Below are 18043 nucleotides of genomic sequence, written 5' to 3' on the forward strand. Positions count from 1 at the left end.
TCAGCTGGGATATTGCCTCCCTCTGAGCCTGGAGCCAGCCTGGCCTCTCCTCTTGCTGTCCACCACCACCAGCAGCAGCAGCTCTGGGACCAAGGGGAGGGGGCTGTGCGATGGAGGATGCTGGAGGGCTGTGGAGCATCTGGGAGAGAAAGGAGGCTGCAGCGCTGTCCCGCCCCCCCTGGCCAGGCCAGGTGCAGGCCAGGCAAGAAGAGGCAGCTGATAGGATGCTCAGCCCCTGGCCTCTGCCTGCTGTGTGTTCACTTCTCCAATTGGTCCTGGCTGGCACTGCTTTCCCGGTTCAGATGTCTTCTGGGCTGGGATTGGACAGGGATCCCTCCAATGGGCAGCCAGGGTCACAATGGTTCCTGCAAGCACCAGCTGCCACATCCGCCCGCAGCTTCCCCCAGTCCGAGAGAAGCGGAGGGGGATGCAGAGATGGACCCCAGCCGGGCAAGCTCGAAGACCAGTCCTTCAGCCTGGCCCAGGGGTGGCACCTGCTGCAGAAGAGGGCAGCGGGACACTGGGCCAAACCACCCGACTTCTCCCACACTGTTTTATAAGGCAAAGCGTACAGATTAAAAATTACCCCCTGCCTTAGACATGTCAAACGAGGCTGCTTTAAAAGTAGAGGCTGCCGCAGAATTATCGCTTGCGCCAACAAACACTCATCTCTGCCACATGTGAAGTGAACATAAAGGCAAGAGTGCCTCTGAGCAGCGGGAGAGTTATTTATTTATTTTACGTCATTTATAGTCCGCCTTTCTTGCTGAGACTCAAGGCGGATTACATAGTGTGAGATTGGTACAATCAGTATCAAGGCTATTTCCATAGAGTGTCAAGGACATTTCCGTAAACAATGTCATAGGATTTTACAAAGACATAGCAGACAGAGTTCAAGAATTGCTGAAACAGAACATAATCAATTCTAGGACTGACATTAGACAACATGGAGCACAAGTGGTACCTAGGAGTGCATATTTAAAGCAACAGATAATATGTAAGGCAATATAGTGATGAAGTCTATGGTCCCTAACTCATTAGCAAAGCATCTGAGACCCCATCCCTACAATGTCCCTCCCATTTGAGTAAAAAGCCTTTTTGAATAATTCGGTTTCGCATTATTTGTGGGAAGCCAGGAGAATGGGGGCTCTTCTGACTTCCTCAGGCAGGCCGTTCCACAGGGTAGGGGCCACCACAGAGAAGGCCCGTGTGCAGGCTACTGTTGATCTCACCCATGTGCAGGGTGGCACCTGCAAGAGACCCTGTTCAGATGAGCGAAGCTGCCATGGAGGGACATTGGGAGGGAGGCGGTCCTGTAGGTATGCTGGGCCAAGGCTGTGAAGAGCTTTGTATGTAATAACCAGTACCTTGAACTGAGCACGGTAACTGATAGGTAGCCAATGGAGCGACTGTAGGATGGGAGTGATGTTCATGCTCCTGCTTGCTTCTGCTAACAGTCGAGCTGCAGCATTTTGCACCAATTGGAGCCTCCTAGTTAACTTAGATGAGAGACCAATGTATAGTGCATTACAATAGTCAAGTTTTGATGTTACCATAGCATGGATCCAGGTGGCCAGGTCGGCCAGGTCGAGGTAAGAAGCCATGTTCCAGGCTAGAGCGAGGTTGTGGTAAGCATGTTTTGCGGCTGCCTTGTTTTTCTAGTAGTAGCACTGGATCCAGTATAACCGCTAGGCTTTTAACCGAATAGAAAGTGGGGGATACAATGTCTTTCAAGATCTCTGCCTTCCCAACAAGCATCACTTCAGCCTTGTCTGGGTTCAATTTCAATTTGTTATTTTTCAGCCATTTCACCACAGCTATCGGGCAGTGATCGAAGATTTCCACTGCATCCTGTGGGGACCTAGATAGCAAGCTATAGAGTTGGTTGTCACCTGCATATTGATGACATCCCACTCCGTAGCTGCAAATGAGTTCTCCTAAAGGTTTTATATGGAGGTTGAATAACATGGGAGATAAGACTGCGCCCTGCGGAATCCCACAAGATAGCTCCCATTCTGGAGACAGCTGATCTCCAACAGCCACCCTTTGAGTTCGCTCCATGAGAAACGATTTAAACCAGTCCAGGGCACATCCTTTGATGCCCACTTCTGTCTCTAGGCGCCTCAACAGGATGGCCTGGTCTACTGTGTCAAAGGCTGCAGACAGATCCAGGAGATGCAATTGAGGAGGCATGGCCCTTTGTCTGTATTCAGGCGCTGGCAGAAGGCAGGGATAGAGGGGGACAGAAGACGGATGGCTCTCCCCGGGGAGGGAGTTCCCAAGTGTTAGCTCTGTGACCGAGAAGGCCCGTTCCTGGGTTGCCACCTGTCTAGCCTCAGATGGCGGGGGCACCTGAAGATGGCCAGAGTGGACAGGGAGGTTCGTAGGGGAGAAGGCTGTCCTGAGCTGGGGTGCGGGTCCGGAGCTATGCAGGGCTTTACACCTTAACACCGGCAAATGGGGAGCCAGCGCAGACGGAACGCGAGCCCGGAGGGGTGACGGCCCCTCCCTGCCCCCCGCCCCAGCCCGCAGGGGCCGCGCCTCACAGCCCCTCCACAGCAGCCCCTCTCCGGAGCCCGGGGACGATCGCCAGGCCCTCCCGGGAGGGTGGCAACGCCGCTCGGTTACGCAAGACCTGCCACCTCCGGCCGGCAGAGGGCGCCTCCGGTGGGCTGCGCGGGAGGGCCGCTCCGTCGCGCACCGCCCGGCCGGGACTCGCCTGCCGCTCCGCCGCCGCCCGGAACTGGCCCGGCGCGCCTCGCCCTCCGCCGCCCTCGCCCAGGCCCCGCCGCCCGCCCGCTCGCTCCCGCCGCGACTCGGGCCATGGCCGAGTGGAGCCCCGCCCAGGTGGGCGCCCGGGGGGGGGAGGGGGGGCGGGCGGGGGTCCGTGGGCGCCTCCGGCCCTGAGGGGGCTCCGCCGCCCGGCCTGCCGCTGGGGCTGCCGTGAGGAGAGCGGGAGGGATGCCGGGCGGGAGGGCCCGACGCCGCCGCTCCCCCCCCCCGGCCGCCCCTCCGGGACCCGCCCGGAGAGCGCAGCCCCTGCGCCGGACAGGCCTCGGGGGCCGCCCCGGAGAGCCGCGCTCGGCCGCCTCCTTCCCCTCACGAGCCGGGGGGCGCCCCCTTCCTTCTCTGGTCCCCACAACAGCCCTGCCAGGGAGGGCGGGGGGCTGAACGCGGCCGCCGCAGGGCCCAGCTTGGGTTGCCAGGTCCCGGCTGGGAAATTCCTGGATGTTTGGGGGAGGAGCCTGGAGAGGGCGTGGCTTGGGGAGGAGCCTCAGTAGATGTCTAATGCCGTCGAGCTCACCCTTCATGCCAGCCATTTTCTCCAGGGAAAGTGATCTCTGTTGCCTGGAGATCAGTTATAATTCTGGGAGCTCTCCAGCTACCACCTGGAGGCTGGCAACCCTAGCAGCCATGCTGTGCGGGAGAGGCCACAGATGGGTGGCTTGATTCATTTCCTTCTCTTACACCCCCCTTCCTCCCCAGCGAAGGCTTACATCATTCTCTCATTCACTTCATCCCCACAACAACCCTGTGAGGTAGGCGAGGCTAAGAGAGTATGAGTGACCCAAAGTCACCCAGTGAGCTTCCATGGCAGAACGGGGAATGGAACCTGGGTCTCCAGATCCTAGTCCCCCACTCTGGCCCCTACACTGCACCTTGCTGGCTCTTACAGTGGGTTGGGGGCCAGTTTAACTGCACAGCCCCTGCCTGGGAATCATAGACTCGTAGGGTTGGAAGGGATCTCCAGGGTCATCTAGTCTAACCCCCTGCACGATGCAGGACATTCACAACGACCTCCCCCCCTTGCGGCTTCCAGATGTGGTGCCCAGCCAGAGAAACCTCAAGGCCTGTGCAGATGTGTGCTGGGAGTTTTGTGTCTGTTTTTAAAACCCGGTTCTCAGGCATACGCTGAATAGGCTCCCTGTGTTGAAAGGAGTCCTTGAGATCAGATTCCCCAGGGACAACATCCCTCTTTTAGGGAGCTGGGATGTTTCCAGCCTTGCTTGAAGTTTGGGACTGGGAATCTCCACCATCCTCACTTTCTTTCTCGGGGCTTAATTCCGGTTTTGTGTTTTGCCACAGTCAGCCTCTCTCTCCTGCCTGCCTGCTGCTTGGGGTTTGCTTTGCGTCTCCCACCCACAGGTCTCCGGTTTTCCCTTTTTATTCTCCTCGTTTCCCTATTAGGGTTTTTGTTGTCTTCCAAAGTGTTTTCTAATTTTCCAGCAACATGTTTCGAATTGGGCTGAGCAGTGGAACCATTATTTTCTCCGTCTTGGAAATATGTTTTACTGACTTGTTCCGAGGCTGTCCACTTGCTAGGCTTTGGCCAAAATCACAGTCTTGTTTTTCCATTATGAAAACTCGCCATTATGAGCAATTGTTGGGTAATCTGTGCTGTAGATCAGTGTGTGTGTATTAAAATGCTGCACTGTGGATTTAAAAAATATTTTAAGATTCTGATCTCTGTAGCTGTGTAGAGACTTTTGAAAATGCGATGGCACAAAATTTTAGAAATATGAATCGCAAGCTGCTTCTAGTTGCTTATCTTGAAATTCCTAAATAAGTAGGAACTTTATGGCACCTGAAAGACTAATTTTATTCCAGCATCAGCTTTCTTGCCCTGCCGCCCACTTCTGTAAGGCCTGGCTTCTGCCACCAGCTTGATTCCTGAGGATACCGAGCTGTGGGGCAAGGATCCAGTCCTTGCATCTGAAAAGGTGGACTGCAGGCCAAGTTGTAATAAAATCTCATTGGCCACAAGACTCCTGCTTTGTTTTGCTGCAGCAGACGAACACAGGCCACCCTTCTGAATGAATTCCTGCTCCTAAGGCCGCAGGCAAGGGTTTTCCAGGTGCTGACAAGGTTGCCAGTGTGCCAATTTTCAAGTAGTAATTCTGCGGGGTGAGTCTTCTGGGCCCCTTGGCAGTGCTTCAGCATTCGTGGAAATCTCATTGACTCTGAGGAGTGAGGAGTGGCCAGAACTTGACCAAGGGTATGTGACCTATGGGAGATTTCAGCCACCCAGCAGTTTGTCTGACAGGGTATGCAGCGTTGGCTAGTAGGCCAGCGTGCCTGGGAAATTAGTAAACAGCTTGAGGGCCGTTAAGAGCAGTGCCTTGGGAGAGGGGAGAGAAGGAGCCGGCATTCAGCTTGGAGCTCTCCAAACCAGATGGAAACTCAGGGGAGATCCCTGGGGTGAAAATTTGGCCCACTTAGTGGGTGGGGCTGCACTGGTTGTATCTCAGGTTCCTTGGAGATGGATTGGAGTTCTGGATGTTGTAGATGAAGGCCAATATCACTACATAAAGCACCATCAGTGGTTGTTGCCTTGGGCTATGGGACTGCCCTTCCCTTGGAGGCCTGCCAAAGTCCAATTGTGAGCATCTTTTGAAATAGTTGGGAATCCAGAGAATATTGATTTAAGACAGAAGAGGGAGAGGGATTATTAATTTTGTCTTAATCCGGTTCAGTTTCATTCTTTGCTGACGGTATTTCTTTATACTTCTCAAAATGTTTCCTTGGGCTGGAGCAGAGCTCTGTATCCAGATGTGGTTCCCAGTGGTGTCCCCGCTGCCTGTCAGTGCTCTTGCCTCAGGTCTGCCACAGATGTGAGTGCCAGATGCTGGAGGAGAAAGGGGTCAGTAATGAGCTTTCTTCCTACCTTCTGATTTTAGGGACACACTTTGGTTGTGGAAGGAGGTGGTGAAGATGCAGTGACCTTGTCTACAAGCCTAGAGTCGGGAAGGCTCTGTTACCTCATCTGGTCTGGAGGCTGGACAGCAGATCAGCTGTGATCTGCTAGTTGTCCCCTGGAAAGATGCATGAAACAAGGGACCTTATTGGTCATGCTGATATTGGTCCTGTTGTCGGTGTGGACCCCTTCTTGTTTCTGGTAATCCTCCTCACGTAGGGTGGCTGCTAGGATTTTTGCAAAGACTGAGCTCGATGAACCTTGGCCTGGTCCAGCACGGCTGCTCGGCTGCTCTTAAGCCAGATGATACGTTCAGAACCACCTATCTGCAAATTATTTATGCCTTGATTGGTAAAATATTGTGGATACGCACTTGTGCTTCTTGCTGTCTGGTGGAACATGGAGGCTCTCGAACAAAAGATTTAGCTCCCGCAAGACTGAGTTAAATAAGGATGGACTAATTTCAGCTCATGTAAGAGAGAATATCTTGTACTCTAAACTGCTGTCATTAGATGCTTGCCCTTTCCAGTGCTTCCACAAAACCTCCAAGGAAGGAGCTACTGGCACCCCCACCCTTCACGAGAGCCAGTCTGGTGTAGCGGTTAAGAGCGCAGGACTCTAATCTGGAGAACCGGCTTTGATTCCCTGCTCCTCCCTTTGAAGTCAGCTGGGTGACCTTGGGTCAGTCACAGCTTCTAGGAGCTCTCTCAGCCCCACCCACCTCACAAGGTAGGGAGGGCTCAGCTCCCTCCTCCTCCCACTAGAGAAGTGGGTTTAAGGAGAAGTCTCACAAAATGTTTGAGCCTTGGGAATCTCCATCTCCAACGGTCTTGGGCGACAAAACTCTCTGGCATGCATGCTACAACTCTGAGGTGACACTTCCGCAGCACAGTTATGCTACAGGAAATAGGAGCACTTTGGGCTAGTTTCCGCCTGGTCCTCAATGTGGGGATGTAGGTAGATTCCTGCATGCATGCCAAGCCCCCTTGCTCAGCTCGCAAGGTTGTGTCTTCCCAAGGTGAGACCCTGAGGCTCTGGCAGCATGGCTGACGGGGACAAGTGGTTCATGCCCATCCCCACGTCTTGGGCCTGCTCGGCTACCAGGCAAGTTCCAAGGGTGCTGGCAGCATTGCTGGGACTCAGCTTGGTCCGAGTGTGCGAGAAGTCCAAGCCCTGCCTCTCCCCTACGGTTTGCTGGCACACCAGCCGTCTTCACAGGTGGACATTGTGTTTTTTGGCAGTCAGCCCAGAATGGTTGTAAGCCATCAAGTCAGGCGTCCTCCTCTGAGCTGGAAATGCTTATGTGTTTACTAGTATTGCTCTTCTGTTTTTCTTCTCTCTGCCTGGCTTTGCAAGGCTGCTGAGTAAAGTGCCCTGCAGCCATCCTCTGTGGCTGTCCTTTCCTAGTATGCTGAGTCAACTCTGCCTTGAGCTTACATCCGTGTTGCAATTGCAACACAGTGCACACTTGTATTTCTGAGTGTATTGCAATGCGGTGGCCGTCAGGAGGGTGCTTGAAATCGTTCTGGCGTTGCCACTGTCATGTGCAACCTGTAACGTGCATAGCAGATCATTCTCATGACAGACAAAGTCGAGAAAGCATCCGTAGAGTTCAGCCTTGGCATAGATTTCCTGTGTGACAGCTCCTTTCTGTGTTGCAACTGCCGCAAGGAGTCTTTTTGGGTCTTGTCTCGAGGCGCCGTGGACATCCTTCTGCTTAGGCAACACTTGCTCGTCTCCAGCACTCTCCCCCTCTCAGTCTCTTCTTGCTGCCCCCCCTCGTCCTGCCTGCTTTGCCCAGCCTCGGGCATCCCTGCCGCCTTGGTCTCTTCCTCCCCCTGCAAGTATGCTTTTTGCCTTGTGCTCTCTGGGCCCAGAGGAGTTCCCGTCCTTTCTCTGCTTCACTTGAGCCTCTTCAGCTTCCCCTCTGCTAATGGACCACCATCTGGTTGCTCTTTCTTCTTCTCCACTGATTGCCTCATGTCAGTTTGAGCTGTTCTGTATCTGGGTGCCAGGCCTCTAATGGTGATGGGAGAGATCCCCTTGTAGTTCCTGGGAAATTTTTGTGGTGGGGACGGATCAGACCTCCCCACCTTCTCCTGCCTCTTAAAGGGCATGCGGTTAAGTACGAGAGCACAACATAGCCCTGCGTGGGGAAGGGGCAAGCGCGCCCCGGCAGAGTGGCAGGGGTTCCTTTCCAAGAGGCATTTGTCTCCACCGTGGTTCATCCGCTGCTTTGTTGCCCAGTAATCCCAGGCAGGGCTCTGTGTGTATGTTGCAAGGGTGCAGATTTAGCTTCCCGGGTGCCAGCCCTTGCAGCTTTGAAGGTCTGCAAACGCAGAGCTGCTGAGAATTCAGAAGCTGCCAGGGTGTGTGTGTGTGTGTTTACAGCAGGCAGGCAGTGGGCAATCTGCAGGTCTCCTTGCCTCCATCCCCCCATCCTGATAGTTAGAGTGATACCGTATACACAAAGATTTGTATATTTACTTAAATTTATACACATCCTAGTATTTCTTAGCAAGAGTCTCTGCAGCCTCCGTCAAGCATTCTCAGGCCCTGCAGGCAGAGTTGGAGGCCGTTGCAGGCCACTCTGACTGGTTTCTCTCCTTGCCAACAGGCTCTTCAGTGGGACACACAGGCCCAGCCCATGGCCGCCAGCCTGCCCCTCGGTGCTCCCGAGCAAACCCCCCTGGGGGATACGCTCCCTGAGACGGCGGAGATTTCCCTGACCGTCATGGCTGAGATCCAGGCTGTGGAGAACAAGGTGGATTCTTACGCTGCGCAGCTCATGAGTCTGGAGGGCAGGATGGGGATGGCTGAGACGAAGTTGGATGGTTGCGAGAAGACAGCGGTGGAGTTTGGGAACCAACTGGAGAGCAAGTGGGCCGCCCTGGGCACCCTGATCCAGGAGTACGGACAGCTCCAGCGGAGGCTGGAGAACATGGAGAATCTCCTCAAGAACCGGAACTTCTGGATCCTGAGGCTGCCCCCGGGCTCCAAAGGTGAAATCCCCAAGGTATGAGCCTGCGAGCTGGAGGCTGAGCGGGGGGTGGGTGGGTGTTGTGCGCTTAACTATCCACAGGCTCTTGATTGGTTTTGCTTGTAGTGGAGGAAGGCTCCCAGTGCCTGCAGTATTTTTCTGGAGGAACAGGGGCTGTCCTCGCAGCATCACTTCCTGGGTTAACTCCAGTTGAGCTGAGATGACTGTGGTTCATTTGCTTTCACAGTGAAGGCTGAAGCAAGTCAAGGGGGGTAAAATGGCCCCCCAGGTCAGGAGGAGCCTCACTTATGCTGAATCTTGGGATAAGGGACTTGGTTTAAACAGTCTTTGTCGGGGGGAGGGATTCCTCCTGGAGCTTTATCTCTCCTTGCTGAGCCCACCAGAGGTTGAACCACCTCAGGTATATTTTAGTTTTATTTTTTGTGTGTATTTTAATAGTTGTATTTTAAAATGGTTTTTCCCCCTCTAAGAGAGACAGGGCAGTGTGGAAATTTTAAAAATGACTCCTCCTCTGAATCAACCCCTGGTGTATCAGATCCATATAAAGAGGTCCTCTCTGCACAATAAGGGCCAGGTGAGTTTCATTTCCCCCAGTTCGGTGGCCAATGAAATGTGGCAAGGCAGCGTTTTAGCCCAGGGACAGGGATCCACGCTGAATTTTAGATGCCTCCTTCCGTGGATGAGATGGCTTGACATCTAGAGAAACCAAATGGTGTGGTTAAGTTTTATGTAGTGACTAAGTTATGCCAATATACAGTAATTTCCTTTTGTGTTGCTCCGACATGACCTGAAGATTCTTGTATTGTGTATGTGTTTATTTGCGTTGCATCCCACCTTTCTTCTGTGGCACTCAGGGTGGCGCACGCAGCGTGCCTAGCTGGCCTCCCATTCAGGAACAGGCCAAGCCCAGACCTGCTGCGCTTCAGCAAGGTTGCTGTGCCTTCATGTGCCTTCATGTGTCCTGCGGCTATGTGGTGGTAAAGCCTCGTAACAAACAGTGCGTGTACTGCAGCGATGGGAAAGCAAGGGCTGGGGGAGGTGACGCAAGAGAAACAGACTGCGGCAGAGGGAGGTTCTCCCAGAGCCCACCGACTGAGTAGGGTGATGGGCTGGCTGGGTCAGAATTAATCTGCCAAGATGTTGGCTGCAGGCGCAGGATGGGGAAGGGGGGTCGGGTTGGCTTGGACGTCCGTGGGGGAGAAAGGGTTCGAACCTGTTGGCGACTAAGAATGCTGGGGGCAGTGCAGGGCAAGTAGCCCCACCCTCTGAGTCTCTGGAAATCCTGCCTGAACGAGGTTCTGGCCGGCCGGCCGGCTTGCCTAGCCGCTGCAGTCTTCCTCTCCTGGGTGGGAAATGAAGGGTTCCACGCACCATGGCTGAATATGGACAGCAGCAGCGGGTCTCCCCGCCTTGCATTTCAAACTGGCAGCTGGGAACTGGCGTGAAAGAGCTTGCCAAGGAGTGGCCTTGCCAGGGGGGTGGCGGCGACTGCAGAAGTCATGAGGCCTCCTGCCGTTTGATGTGTGATTGCAGGTCCCGGTGCGCTTCGATGAAGCCTCCTGTAGTTTTTCCGAGCAAGAATGGAGGAGCCTGGATGACGGGCAGAAGGACCTCTACAAGCACATAATGAAATGCAACTACAAGGCTGTGATCTCAGTGGGTAAGGGGGGGCAGGGGGGGCGGGGCGGGGCGGGGCAAATGGCAGGTGGGCCACCAGCTCACTTGGCAGCTTTGGCTTTGCTGCTCTTCCTCCTGCGCGATCTGGCCCACGAGCGGAGGGCAGGGGTACAGTGGCAGGTGCTTATGGAGCAAGTAATTCCAGAAGGCACATACCGGTGAGCCGCCCTGCAGCGGAAAGGGCAGCACTTCCCTGGGTACTGACCAGGCTGCCCCAGGAGACAATTCCTGTGGGGTAGCCAGTCCCTAAGGCCCCAAACGACTGTGAAGCTAACCCAGAAAGTGGCCTCCAAGGAAGAGGCCCTCACCCCCCGTTCTACCCCACCTCATAGCCCCATAGAATTGGGTCACCACCTTTCCATCGCCTACCCCATCTTAGGGTCCTGACCCTGCTGTTATCCTTTTCCCACATGCAGATGCTGTCATTTCCAAGCCTGACCTGCTGTCCCGGATTGAGGAAGGGGAAGCTGCAGATCAGGGGGGGAGTGAAGACCGAGAGCCCCTTAAAGAATCCATCCTGGGTGAGTAAGAGAGCCCGCGGCTGAGGGGCTATGGAGGAGGGGACACCTGTGTATGCCACCCTGAACTCCTTGGGGGAGGGGTGGCGTGAAAGCCTAGCAGGCCGCTGGGCACACGGAGGAGCACGGCCGAATCCCAGAACTTGTGTTGAGACCAAGAGATGACCACAAAGCTTTGACGGCACTTGCCTGCCGACACTCTGAGTGGACTTTGTTCCTCCTTGTGCCTGCGTCCCTCCAGCTGTGTTTGGCAGCTGCAGAAAGAATCGGGTGGGGAATAATGCCCAAAGGGGCAATAGTTCTGTTATCGGGGATGTGATGGCACCTAGAAGACGGGGCAGTCTGGTGGCAGCTCGGTTTCTCAGACGTGCCTGCCGTGTAGAAAAGCAGGGCCCCCAGTGGCAATTGTTTTGAGACGAGGCAGGCTTGGGTGCCTCTTGGACAGTCTGCTGGCCCCAGTAGCTGCTCCGTAGAGCCAGAGCTGAGGATGGAACTGCTGGTCTGCCTTGTGCGGTCAGGCGGGCCCAGGGCTGTCTGGGCAAGCTGTCTCGGAACTTGGTGGTCTCCTCATGTTAGCGGGACCCAAGAGAGCTGGAGTGGGCCCCTGCCTTGAGAACTACAAGCGGGCAAACCTGGGAGGAGCTTATATTGTGACTGATCAGGGCTGCAAAGGAATCCTGGCATGCCCAGGGTGTTGACTGGGGGCTGATCCACGGCAGCTCTGCCACAAAGGGAGAAGAGATGACGACTCCCCAACCCTCCTCATCTAGATGGTTCAGGGTAGCACACGTGGCAGGCTTCTCTTTATTTCATCCTCTCAGCAACCCGATGAAGTGGGTTTGACGGGACAGCCGCAATTAGGGTTGCCAGCTGCCAGCCGAATGCTGGCAACCTGTAGGAGGTTTAAGGAGTGAGACCGCCAAACAGTGTCACTTCCAGGGGAAGGGCCGGAAATGACATCTTTGCCTCCGCGCGATGCTTTCGGATTCGCTTGAAATGCAGGCGCCTCCTGTCCATGTGATGGCGACACGTCTGGGTTTGTGCCAGAAGTGACATCGCGGCCCCGTCTGTTTTCCCTCCGTCCCTGCCCCTGTCAGTCGGCTGAGTGGCAGCTAGCAACCAGGCCTCAGGGCCCCAGCACAAATTTATCCCGCAATATTCTCAACAAAGTGAGGATTTGAACTTGGGTATCTCCAGTCTGTGTCCAGAATGCTGGCCACTGTGCCATGCTGGGTCTCAAAATATCTGAAAAGAGAGAAGCTGATATCCGCTCCTGGCATAAATCGTGCACAGTTTATTTACTTGGTACAATTATTTCTGCTGTTGTGTTCAAGGCTTTTTAGAACTAAAATTAACACCAACACACGACACAAAAAGGAAGAGGGGAAAGGAAAAGCAGCAGATTTGTGGAATTAAATCTTCGACAGTTGATATGGTTGTCCCATCAAGAGCGGAGAGAATGGCTTCCGCATGAGTCGGGTCTGGGAGGGTAGGGAGCCGAGTGGCAGCTGATCCCAGGCAGGCTGACGGGGTGGGGCTGATGCAAGCTCCTCCCTCTCTGATGCAGCTGGTGGAATGACTGCTGGCACAAGCCTTTTGAGAGTGGGGGAGCCAAGTGGCCATTGGTTCCAGGCAGGCTGAAAGCGGTTCACGCTCTGTGACTCCCTCGGGCTGTGACGGAACGCTTTTATGGCTAGGCGCCCAGCTTTAAAGTAACGCATGGTGGAATTCTTGTGATGTTGGATCCCGAGGCCAAGCGAATGCCGTGCTTGTGCTACTCTTGCTTGGAATGGTTGGATACCCACATCCTTTTGAGTTCATGAAACATGAAGAGTCGGTCCTGAATGCCAGTAATGGGGAGTGAGCGACTTCTCTCGCCATTGAAGTATCTCAGCTGGCCTATGAGAATTCTGTCTGCAATGTGGTGATCCTGACAGGTTGTTCTTCTCCCCATTACACAGGCTCTCCGATTTCGGCTCTCAATGATAGTTCCTGGATGGAACAGGAAGATATGGCCCTGGTCAAGAGCATGGGAGGCTTGGAGGAGAGAGAAATCCCTGGAGACTCCCCTGTAGGTGAGTAAGGCAGGGAGCGCTTGGAGCACCAGGTGCGATTTGGACCTGGAGTCAGAAGGACAGCCTCTTCAGTGCAGGGCAGGGGCGCTCATGAGAAGGAGAACTTCTGTGCTTGGCTCACCTGCTCGAGTTCTGCGCTCTTTTGCAGGACACCTGCTCTTTGCTGCTGGCATATTGTGACGTAGAGGGTGTGAATGAGTCTGAAGGGCAATGAGCGAATGACAGCAGGGTGGGATGGAAGAGGAGGCTTTGGGGTCCCTTTCTGCAGCATGGTGCCAACGTGCTGGTATTCTTTATTTTCTCAGACACTCCACAGCTCCTGGAGGAAGACCCTGAAAGCTTAGACCTCCCTGGTATGTTTCCAAGAAAATGGACGGATGTTTTCCAGGGCCCGGGTGAGGAACTGCTATGCGAGAGCCAGCCCATCTTGATTACCCCACCAAGGAAGCCCCCTGGGAGCAACCTGAGACGGTCTGCTCGCTGCGTGACGGATTCCCAGAAAGGAGACTCCACGATGCTGGCTATGGAAGCACACACAGGACCGTATATCTGCTGCGAATGCGGGGAGGGCTTCTTGGACAAGCAGCTTTTCACAACCCACCAGAAAACCCATGGTGGAGGAGGGACTTACCCTGCTATGGATCCTGGAGGAGGCCTGAAGCCAAAGCCTGGCCCAGTCGCTCCCCCGAGGGCCCCGACACCAGCGCGTCCCAAACCCCCAAAGCGCCCCGAGCCACAGAGAAGCTCTAATCTCAAGCCTGGGGCTGCAAAACGCCCGGGAAACCACATGGTCGAGAGGCCCTACACCTGCACTCAGTGCAAGGAGAGCTTCAAGCTGGAAGTGAGCCTGCTGCTCCACCAGAAGCTTCACACGGGGAAAGGCGATGGGCCTCTGACCTGCACCTACTGCGGCAAAGATTTCCGCGATCTCTCCAAAGCGGTCCGGCACCAGCGCATCCACACGGGCGAGAGGCCCTACCAGTGCACGGAGTGTGGGAAGAGCTTCATCCGGCGCGATCATCTCCTCAAACACTGGCGAGTCCACACGGGCGAGACACCCTACCAGTGCAGCACGTGTGGGAAGAACTTCCGCTACAAGGAGTCTCTGAACTGCCACCAGAAAATCCACACCCGTAATCCTGTCGTGCACCATCTTTCTGTGGGATCTCCGCCTGGCATTGTAGGCTTGAAGCAAGAGCAGCCATAGCAGGGCTTGCCCGAGGCCAGCCATGCCCAGCAGGCGGAAGAGCCAGGCCCTGCTTGGGCCCCTATGCACCAGTGCATGCTGGGACATGGGGGAAGGCTCTTCTTGTTGACCATTAGAGTGCAAATAGCCCTTGTGCCAAGGGGCTCCTAGCATGAGGCCAAGACACAAGTCAAGCCCTGCTTCAGCCCAGGGGGCATGCCCATTGGCCGAGCACTTTAGCCACTCCTCTCTTCTGGAGGCTGTTTCAGACAGGGGTGGTTCTTCTTTAGGCTTCAGAGGTGAAGCAGCACTTAGCAAATACGATCTGGTTCTCCCTCCTGTGTCCAGCTGCCACCCAAAATCTCACACTGTTCTTGTTCTGACACAGAGTGCCCTTTGGGAGGCCAGGCACTGGCACACCGCAAAGTCAGTCCGAAGGCCAGGAGCTGGAGTGGCAGGCTGCAGCCTCCCTCCTTTTATCCTGGCCTCAGCTGGGCTCCAGCCCTGTAAGCATCTCCGTGGAGCTCAAGTCCAAACCCCCCTTTCCCAGTTAGTGGTTCTTAGTAAAGGTGTTTGTGTGTTTTCTTTTTAAACTGCATTTGATGGCACTCCCAGGTGACTGTGTGCGAGTGAGAGCAGCTTCTCCCCGGCTCTGTAAAGGATTGGTTGTTACAGTACAATGCCAGGAGCTGCTGTAATGTTTTACCACCTGACATTACAGCCGGATGTTCCGCCTGTACCGTAGTCCCCAGTTCTCACCCACTCCAAAGCATACCGGAACCGGTCCTCTTGTCTTGTGGTGGTGGTTATATTTTTTTAAGAACGCATCTTTGTAAATATTGGTTGAATTATATATGAATTTTCAGTGTTGTTGAACTAAATGTCAGCTGAGGCGAGTGTAACAAACCAGCTTTTCCTCTGTGTGACGTCCGGTGTCGAGTCTGTGGCTGCGTTTTTTGTAATACCCTCTTCTGCAAAGTATGCCTTCAATACACGTCTCTCTTCTGGAGCCGGTGTCATCTGTGGGGGGGGGGGGGAGTGGGCCTGAGACCTTGCTGGCCTAAGACCTTGCTTTGGGCGCCGCTGAATGCATCCAGCAGGGATGCCAGAGGAGATGAGTTCTGTCCAGACGCCCTTGGCATATGATGCAGCTGCCTGCTAGTCGGGGCTCAGCCACTTCGGGGATTAAAACTGGAGGCCTCACGTATAGTTTATGGTAGAGGAACACATGGGTGTTTTCTTATTTTGTGTCATTTATTGTGTGTTTAAAGCTACGTATTTATTCTAGTTTTGCTGATCTGGGGAAAGATACGGTGCCTGGTGTGTGACCTGCAGCCATTGGAAACCTTACGCAGCTGCCTCTGTGGTTTCTGCAGTGCCAAAAGTGATTTTCAGCCCATCTGCCCAGACCGCAAGGGCTAGAGAGGGAGCTGCCTGCGAAAGGACGACTGCGCCTTCTGGGGAGCCCCGTCTCTGCAGCTGGGGCCTCTGGTCACCTGCCAGGACTCCACTGCCCAAAGTGATCCACCAGTCCTGGCGCTGCCAGCACCAGTTTCCCAGGAGAGCAGCCCACGCTTGTGCTGACAGGCCCATCTCTGCCCGCCCTGCAGGCGGTGCTATCATATGCCTTCTATTGATGGTTGAATATTCACCAGATGTAATAAGTATAATTGACGGACAAGGTCTCCGTGACAAGTGTTGTGATCTTCATGGGGAGGATTTGAATTCAGACCAAACCCCACCTCTCTAGTCGCAAGCCAGAGGGGGGCATATTGAGACTTCCCCCTGGAATGTTTCTGAAGCTGCCTGTGCGCCCGAGGTGCTGCGTGCGTGTGTAGAGTGCCTGGTCGTTCAGTGTGGCGTGGGACGGGCGGTTGCGCTGCTTCCTGCACGGGGGTTCCCAGGAGACTGTCCCCAAACCTAGCAGGTGTTGAAACCATAAAGTCTTCAGTGCTCCCTCGTAGGCTCGGCTGGGGCCCCAGTGGGAGGGGCAGGCAACCTTACCGCACCGCACCATCCTTGAGGTGGTTCCTTGAGCCCCGAGAGAAATTCCACAGCCTGCAGCTGGGAAGATCCCCTGGTGGTGGGACACTGGAGAAGCAGTGTCAGGCAGGGCCCTAAGCCCCGATAGTCTGACAGCACTGCTGATTCTGTGAACCTAGGCAGATCCTGAGAGGGAGGGCAGGAAGGGTTACCTCCGTGTTTAGTTCTTGCAGCCCTTACATGCCCAGGGTAAGGCCAACTGCCACCTTGGGGTCAGGTAGCAATTTTCCCCATCCCAGTTTGGCTGGGGATCCTGATGGTGTTCTGCCACCTTCTGGGCATGGAAGAGGGGGGTACTGGGGGTGTGGGGGGAAAGGGGAGGTAGTTGGGAATTGCCTGCATTGTGCAGGGGGTTGGACTAGATGACCCTGCAGGTCCCTGCTAACATGATTCGAAGTTGGGCTGTTAAGGGCCGCTGCCTTTCTCTCTCGGGGTCTGGTTGTCCTCCGACTCTCCCTACTCGAGGGCCTCTCCAGGCAAAGGGGGGCCTGTGTCCGCGCGCGCGCGTGTGGTGGGGGGTCCTTACAGATCTCCCTTAAACGCCCTGAGCAGCCCCGGATCTCGCCCCCCCCCCCCAGCCCCGGGAAGGGCGACCGGAGAGGAGGGATTGGGAGCCCCTGCTTCGGACCGGCCGCCGGCATCGCCTCCAGAGCCAGGAGGGCGCGCTGGCTGGTCCGCTTCTTGGGGCTGCAGCCAGCCTGCCCACGGCCGCGGTGTCCGGGCTGCAGGAGAGCGGAGCCCGACGGCTCGACCCTTCCCCGGCCCAGCCTCTCCTTCCAGCGCGTCTTACGCCACCCGCACAAGCCATCGGAGGAGGCGCGCCCTCGCCGGGCCCGCTGCCCGCCCCGAGCATGTGCAGAGCGCCCGGCGGAGCGGAGGCCGGCCTCTCTCGCAGTCTCCGCCCGGCCAGCCCGCCGCTTGCTGCGGGTGCGCGGCTCCGCCTCTTCCCTTCGGCCCCCGCCCGCCTGCCGGCCGAGCCCGCTTCTCCGCGCCGCCCGCCAGCCCAGCGCCGCGATGGCCACGCGATGGGACGCCGCCGCCGCCCCCCAGGTAGGCGCCGGGCAGGGCAGGGCCGGGCGGGCGCAGCCGCCGGGCCCGTCGGGGCGAGGGAGCCGCCCTCTGCTCGCGCCCGGAGGCCCCCTCGCCCGGCACGCCGCGCCCCGCCTGGCCGCTCCCGGTGCCGCCTGGCCTGGGCTCCGGCCGCAGGGGGGGACGGCCGGGCGCGGCTGCCTCCGGCGGGGAACGGGGCTTCGCGGCGCGCCCTTCCGAGGCCGCCGAGGCTCGCCCGCTCCTCCCGCCCGTTGCCTGGCCCTCGCCGGGGCGGGGTCGGCCGCGGCCCCCGGGAACTGGGCTTGGGGGCGCACGCGGGTGTGGGGGGCGCTTGGCGCGGCGGGTCGAGCTGCCCTTCTCGAAGGGCCCTGCGGAGGAGTGGCGGGGAGGGGGCGGCTGGTCGGCCAGCCCCCGGCGCCAACGGGGGTCTTGCGGCCCCCAGAGACGCGCCGCTTGGAGTCTGGCCGGAGTTCGGGGGCCGCTGGGCCGGGCGCTCAGAGCGGAGCCCCGCCCGGCAGGTGGCCTGTGGCCGAGGCGGCGCCCCCCGAAGCGGCTCCGCTGCTCAGAACTGGTTCCGTTGACTTGATGTGTTGTCCGCGGGGCAGGTTACGCAGTGCAAGCGAAGTACGCTGTAGTCAGCAGGCGGGACAGGCATCCAGCCGTTGAAATAATGAACAGCAGCTAATTCCTCAGTGAGAACAGATGCACCAGGGCACAGTGACAGAAAACGTGAAGAGAAGCATACAGTCGAGCGTAGAGGTGAAATCTTTCTGAAACGATATATAACTAGTTTACAGG

At 56.3% G+C, this 18043-nt stretch overlaps 1 protein-coding gene across 1 annotated transcript in view; it reads left to right on the forward strand.

The window, feature by feature from the left end:
* Positions 1-2710: 2710 nt before the first annotated feature.
* Positions 2711-18043, forward strand: part of LOC129337377 (zinc finger protein 777-like) — a 35851-nt gene continuing 20518 nt past the window's right edge. Inside the window, exons 1-7 of the mRNA XM_054990979.1 lie at positions 2711-2847; positions 8313-8711; positions 10230-10356; positions 10790-10894; positions 12853-12966; positions 13272-14172; positions 16774-17245. Of these exons, the coding sequence (XP_054846954.1) occupies positions 2824-2847; positions 8313-8711; positions 10230-10356; positions 10790-10894; positions 12853-12966; positions 13272-14172; positions 16774-17245 (2142 nt within the window). The 5' untranslated portion in view covers positions 2711-2823. The remainder of the gene's footprint in view (positions 2848-8312; positions 8712-10229; positions 10357-10789; positions 10895-12852; positions 12967-13271; positions 14173-16773; positions 17246-18043) is intronic.

This window comes from Eublepharis macularius, chromosome 11, assembly GCF_028583425.1.
Source record: "Eublepharis macularius isolate TG4126 chromosome 11, MPM_Emac_v1.0, whole genome shotgun sequence".
In the NCBI taxonomy this organism is placed as follows: domain Eukaryota; kingdom Metazoa; phylum Chordata; class Lepidosauria; order Squamata; family Eublepharidae; genus Eublepharis; species Eublepharis macularius.